General features: G+C 37.9%; 1 protein-coding gene across 1 annotated transcript; it reads left to right on the top strand.

Annotated features, from left to right (window-relative positions):
• Positions 1–1608: 1608 nt before the first annotated feature.
• On the top strand, positions 1609–3520 carry kcne4 (potassium voltage-gated channel, Isk-related family, member 4). The gene is made up of 2 exons (XM_042771835.1): positions 1609–1807; positions 2295–3520. The coding sequence occupies exon 2, from the start codon at positions 2321–2323 to the stop codon at positions 2849–2851; it is 531 nt and encodes a 176-aa protein (XP_042627769.1). The 5' UTR covers positions 1609–1807; positions 2295–2320; the 3' UTR covers positions 2852–3520.
• Positions 3521–7179: the final 3659 nt, after the last annotated feature.

Below are 7179 nucleotides of genomic sequence, written 5' to 3'. Positions count from 1 at the left end.
ATTGATTATTACTCACATAAAGCTATCACCTTAATTTGCAATGCTGAAGTAAGCTATTTTATTTGAATGTGCAAGACTTTCATTAGCTCCTATAGTTAAAATTACTATAAAAACGCAGTAAACTATTTGCGCTACAAACCAGTGTGTTTATGATCATGATAATGAATTAAAATGATATAGTAACAAATACCAATATCAAACAGCATAGTGTCCTTTTTTGTACAGGTAAAATAACTGGAAGCAAATGAGACCGGAAGTCTCGCACATTTAATTTACAAACGCCGCATTACGTTAAAAATAAAGTGGATAGCATCATATGAACTACTTTAAAAATACTTCTTTTTTTTTTAAACTAGAAAGCTGTAGAATAAAATCATGTTCAGGTTTTGGAACAACATGAGGTTAGTAAATTAACTTTGGTTTCGGGTGAGCCATTCCTTTAACCCTTATGCGGTGTTGGGGACGTTTTTGTCCACTAGGGGGTAATGTTGAGTCTTAATTTGGCCACAATTTTCTCCGTGTTTTAGCAAATTGAATGATTTTTGGTGACAAATCTTATTTTGACATATTTTAGGAAAATGTTTTGAAAATTAAAAAAAAAAAAAAATACACTGTGGGCAAATTCACTATCCTTTCATTATGTTCGGGATGAAAACATCCACTAAATTAAACTGCTGTAAAAATGAATCAGATAAATATTTTTTTCAAACTTTTTTGCATAAATCTATTAATCAACCTCAGTCCTGATCAAAACACACTATAATATGCTGTTATACCCCATATAACTCCATATACAAGCCAGAAACTAAGCTTTTTTTTTTTGCACAGGCATGTCTAAAGGGTTAATGGTCCCACCTAATGATCAACTGTAAAAATAAAATTTTTTACCTCTTTCCAACAGGGAAAACCACCAACAATCAAGAACGCATTATTATATGGTGTCATGGCTTTGCAATCAAAAAATGTCATTATAATGGAAGTCAATGGGGCAAAAACAGCTACGAACAGTAAATGAGGGAGAAAAAATTAAAATCTAATGCTGCACAAAAACTAACAATGCATCAAAGCAAATGTTGTTACTAATCTTTGACATGCCCAAGACTGTGATAAAAGGTAAAAAATATCCAGTCCACAATCACTTTTTATATTGAAAATAAGTCATTTTGTGTGTTTTTACCCCCAAATCAGTGACATCATTAATGAACTTGGCAATTAAAGAGTAAAAATCTTGTTGTTTTAAAAAAACATTAAGTAGTTTTGATCAAGACTGAGGTTGATTAAAAGATGTATGCAAAAAAAATTGAAAAAAAAAAAAAAATATCTAATACATTTTTACAGCAGTTTAATTTAGTAGATGTTTTCATCCCGAACATAACGAAATGGTAGTGAATTTGAACAACGCACAAGGATTAAGACAGCGTTGATTTATTTCTGCATAATTCATGGAAGCAATTAAACCGGTTTTTCTAATGGCAAGCAGTCCTGTTTAATAAGAGGCTTTCCTAAATCAATCCTGTCAGGTTATGTTATGATAGATGAGCACATCTGGCAGCATGCGCACTTGGACTCCATTAAACGTCAGAAGAATGTGGCTGTGAGCTCAAGCGTCTCTGGCCGGGACTCAGATCCTGCGAGGAAGGACGTGAGGATCTCGACTCCCTCAACCTCTGTCACAGATCCTCCTGGCGCGTGGCCACGCACGGGATCCGCTATTTAAACCGGACTCAGCTGACAACCCCGTTACAAGCCAGAGAGACTCGACTAAACGCGAGGAACGGGCCGACGCGCTCCAGGGTGAAACATCCCGGTGAGTAACTAACTTTAATGGAAAGCCCTGAACGGACATAAAACAAAAGGTTATTGTAAACAAATCATTTAAAGCTTAAAATGTGTACTTGCAAACATAAGTATTTTTAAATCATGTCTAAATTGGAGTGAAGTGGGCTATTAATGTTAATAAAGTTATTATAAAGTGTTTTTTTTTTTACTTTGATGTCAGTTTAAATTGTGTTACAGTATACCCCTTTATACAGTCTCTAAAATTTGTTTGTTAAATATTTATTTTACTTTTTTTTTTTTTCAGATTTTTATTTTTTATTTATTCCTCTCATTATTATTATTATTATTATGCATATTATTTTCTATATTTTTATGATTATGCCTGTCTATATTTTTATAGTTTTTTATTTATTCTTAAATCTCCTCATTATTGTTATCATTATCATTACTACTAATACTACTATATCATTTAAAGGGCTAAGTTTTAAGCAATCTTCCTCTCTGTTATTTTACAGATAACTCTGTTTCTGTTACCGTCGTAATGGAGTTGGCGCGCAACGCCTCCGCGCTTTCGTCGCAGCAGACCAACCGAATCGCCTTGCTCGGTGGAGGCGACAGTAACGCGTATTTGTACATCGTCATCGTGGTGTCTTTCTACGGAGTCTTCCTCGTTGGCATCCTGCTTGGTTACCTGCGCACCAAACGGCGCGAGAAGAGGCGCACGAACGCGTTTACGCGGCTTCTGCACGAGGAGGAGCAGCGCAAGTGGGGCGCGAGCCAGAAGAAGCACAGCTTCAGCCTCCCCGCGTTTCCCGCCCTGCGCTCCACGCCGGTGCCGTTCATGCTGAGCACCGGCCGCGCGCTGGAAGGCGGGAGGGTTCTCGCGCCTCTGGCGTGCGCGCTGTGCTCGGTGGAGCAGAGCAGCGTGAGCTCCCTCAGCTCCGTCACGGATGTGCGCTTCGCCATCGAAGAGGAGTCGGACAGCGGCGGTCACGAGGATCCACAGAAAACGGGCTCGGAGGCGCGCAACAGTGACGGAGCGACCGGGGAAAACCTCAAAGAAGCGCTCTGAGGTTCCCGCCGCAAACCGTTACTATGGCAACCATAGTTCCCGCCGAAATGCAGCGATTACAGTTAATGGTACTACAAATAAAACTATTTTAAGTTGGTACAAGCCATCGTTGTAATAAAACAAACAATTAAAGAACGTTTCTGAACGCTTCTTGTACTGTTTTAAGAAAATCCTGTTAATTTATTGAGGTTTTACGGTTGTTAATAACTAGTAAGTTAGCTTGGCGGGAACTGTGGTTAACTTTAGGAAAGTTCTCTGAAGTGCCTTGGAAAGTATGAACTCTTACGCCAGAAACATATTTTTTACACAAGCACAGAACTAGCGGTATAAATCGGATCTGACACATGTTGGAATACGAATTCAGTTTGTGTTACTAGAAGAGTATTTCTTGACACGCTTGTGTGAAGTATGTTTCAGGCATTAAACGCGATGTAAACACTGCCAAACATTGCGATAAACCTGGAAGTCACTTGAAAAAAACAAACTTTTTTTTTTTATATATCATTTTACTCAATAATGGCCTATATCGTCATTCACACAGACGTGTAAAACGATTTACAAAATGTAAAATTAGTATTTAAAATGATCTGTATATTTTGTTCTACAGGCATGGATATGTCTACCTTATTTCATGTGTAAACTAAATAAAATGTTCCTTCAGAATGTGAAGGTTTTGTGGCTGTTTATGTTTGCACTCACCGAGTATTGCCTCTTGGGGGAGTCAAAGACCACCAGGTCTTTCTTCAGAGACTGTTTCTCATAGATTAGTGTATGTAGGAACCTACAATGGGAACACTTTAAGACATAAGCATTCAGAAATGTAAATGATTTTAGGTATATTCTCCACTGTCCCGAGGGACTGAAACTTATTGTTCTTATAGATGCAATTAGACATTCTGAACCCCTTTGCAGATGAGAAAGATTGTGGTTAGCTTCTTGGCGTCATTGTAGAGATGAAGATCTCTCAAGCGTCCACTCCTGAAACATATTTCATTTTATTATTCCCTTTGAGGATAGGCTAGATGTTCGTTCAGGGACAAAGGGGGTTTTCTATATTTCATGATTTTGTGCTTCTACACAGATCTGGATGATTATAATTATAACCAGAATCCTTCATAATCATCATCCTCGGTCTTTGTTGTCCTAATGAAATGACATCACATGCACAAGTGACCCGTCTTCCACCCCAGGGATTGCAGTGGAAAGTTCTCGCATGTTCCGTCTGAGTGGCTCTTTTCCAATAAAAATATCCTCGGTTCATCTAACGTGAGTTTTTTCGTCCAATTTTAAAGTTTTTGAAGTTAAATATTCAGCTTTTGACACCGATGTCACCTCAAAAGAGAGGTGACCCCGTTGGTCTTCCTGCTTTTTAAAGCGAGGAGTAAAAAGTGAAGCCCAACTGTTGCTGTGGTGAATTGAAAAACATTTTATTTTGATTTTAGAGTCACATGAAACACAGTGATGCATAATGAATACAACTTCCGAACAAAACACTGCATGTGAATAATTTACTGAATCATTTTTGCCCTATATCAAAGGTCATGAATTATAAACCATGTCAAGCTTATACGTGCAGTCACATCTAGTTGTCTCTGTTTATGGCCAAACTTGTGCTCCCAGAGAGTTTCATTTTGATTAAATGATTGCGACTGTGTTGAAAGACAAAACGAGGGAGTCAGAAGAGAGGTTGGTGTGACTCATACTCCCTGCAGAGGAAATGAAAGGCACTTCCTCCCTCTCTCTGTGGCTCTGTAACATCTATGGCATGAATGGAGCGTTTACGAGCAGTTTTATTAGCTACTTCTGTGCTACAGTAAGTGTTGTTAACAGGACTGCGGTAACTGACCCGGGAACAGCTCTTTTATGATGCATTTATCATCCAATGTTTTTGCTAAGAGTATGGTCTGGCTCTGCATACAATAAAGATAAAGAGAACTTCAGCTGTCAAAAAGGCTGTAAAAGTGGTTCACCAGCACTGTATTCCACAAACTGAAATGTATTTAGCCTACTGAAAATTCACATAAGCATAGCTATTAAAACTTTAGTCTCACTCAGTCAGCTACGATGCAAATTATATCTGACGAATTTTTGTTTAAGTGTTCAAAGTTATCGTGTGATTTCAGAGGATTTGAAAGTGCGAGGATCTTGTCATGCATGTTATTGTGCTAGCTTGGTTCGTTTCAGGGACTTGAACCTGTATTTTTAGCCCACGTGTGAACACTGCTTTCTACGATTGATCTCAGATCCCCTTAATGCGAACAGAAATGAAAACCAAGCTCAGACTACCTCCGAATAAGGTCTCGGTCAGTTTGATTTTCACATTCGCAAATTCCTAAGTTTAGGTCATTAGCTACTCTTTCTTTCCGTACAAATGACACAACATTGCTGCTGTTGATATAAGAGTATGAACAGAGAAAGTGACAGCTGCCTTTCTCCAATTTCCGAGGACTGTATAAAGAAACAAATATGACAGGAATACAAAAGTTTTTCTCTTGAGTTCTAAAGGGATAGTTAACCCAAAAATGAAAATTTGATGTTTATCTGCTTACCCCCAGAGCATCCAAGATGTAGGTGACTTTGTTTCTTCAGTAGAACACACATTATGATTTTTTTGCTTCAGCCGTTGCAGTCTCTCAGCAGTACAATGCTTGTCAATGGTAACAGAATCTATGAGAGAGAAAAAAACATGCACAGACAAATCCATATTAAACCCTGCAGCTCGTGACGATACATTGATGTGTAAAGACACAAAACGATCGGTCTGTGCAAGAAACTGATCAGTATTTATATCGGGGGTTTTTTTACCTCTGATTCATGCAATGTCCCCTTTATTAAGCACCCTAGGATGGCTTCAGGGTGAGTAAATCATGGGGTAATTTTCATTTTGGGGTGAACTATCCCTTTAACAGAAAATGTACCCATTTACTGTATGAAATCTAAACAGTTTTTGTGTTCGATGAAAGAGCACAAGGATTTTTTGGGTTCAATTGCTGGGTTATTTCACATACTGCCTTAGCCACATTTTGGCAGTGCACTTGTGCTCAAAATAAATGGTAAAATAAAAGTGATTCTCTCTCTTTGCTCACCGACTTAGTCACGGTGACATTTGAGACTAACATTTACCATGTAAATCTCTAACACAGAAAAACATGAAATCCATTCTCTTTTCATTTCTCTTTTTCTCATCTGACCTTTATGACTTTCCATTAAATGGAACATGTATGAGACTTGCCATGTTTTAAATGGCAACCCAACTTGACTGATTCATATTTAAATATTGGGCAACAATCTGAACAGTCAGATGTAATTAGGAAGATCAAGAGTACCAATAATATTGAACATATTGATAAGGTGCTCACATACTAATCCGAACCATTCTCAGAGGAGTCTGAACACACGCAAATGTTTCATATCTCTAGGCTCTTAATGAGAGTTTCTATGGCAACAGTTTCCAGAGGGAGTGCTTAATTTACATGTGGCAGTCAGATATCCGGATGGCGTAAGGACATCCGTGTGAGGGCCGTGTTGTGTGTGTGTGTGTGTGTGTGTGTGTGTGAGTGGATGGGTGCTCCTGAAAAAGCACATAAAGTAGGAAATAAATTAAATCTTGTACATTAATGTAATATTGCATGAAATGGTACAATGACGAAAATCAAACTGGCCCAGAATATTGAAAGTATTTGAAGAACCCTTCTGCTGTTAAAGACTATTGCTCACAGTTCCAATTAAAACTACAAAGAGATGTATGCCATTGAAGTTCCATAAAGTACTTTTCCTTATAGTTCTTCAGAAAACCATCTGTGCCCTGTTGCTTAAAAACCCAAAAAACTGATATGAAGAAATCTGAAGACCTACTATTAACTAAACCTAAACACCTAAAACAGTTGTTGAAAAGAAGACCAAGAGAAAAAAAAATTCTCAGAGGCTCTTTCATGGATGTTTCGTAGTTGTGAGACTTAATGGGGTTCTTCGTTATGCTTCACTAGAGGGACAACTTCAGATGTTTCTCCTAAAACTCCTAAGGACAGATAAAACAGACACTAATTAGTCAATGCTTAGTCGATATTCATCTAATGTTGAAATAGTGGCTCAGGTGATCATTAGGAGAAATGTTTTCATTTGAGATGTACAACCGTTGATAGCATTCTTGAGCTTTCTTCTGAAACTCTGAGACACATGAGATTACTATGCTCAATTTCTTCAGAAAAAAACATCTGAAACTTATTATTCAAAAGCCTGCAGTTCCTTTCCAGTTTTCTCATTGCTGTCTAGTAGATATAACTGATACATTAAAGTTGAAGTGCGTAACGTCTGCACCACTAACATCA

The sequence above is a fragment of the Cyprinus carpio genome, chromosome A15 (assembly GCF_018340385.1).
Source record: "Cyprinus carpio isolate SPL01 chromosome A15, ASM1834038v1, whole genome shotgun sequence".
Taxonomy (NCBI): domain Eukaryota; kingdom Metazoa; phylum Chordata; class Actinopteri; order Cypriniformes; family Cyprinidae; genus Cyprinus; species Cyprinus carpio.
The sequence above is the reverse complement of the archived record's forward strand: the minus strand, read 5'-3'. Positions and strand labels throughout refer to the sequence as shown.

Excerpts from the sequence above, each read along its gene's own strand:
- kcne4 (XM_042771835.1), top strand. The coding sequence starts at position 2,321 with ATGGAGTTGGCGCGCAACGCCTCCGCGCTTTCGTCGCAGCAGACCAAC.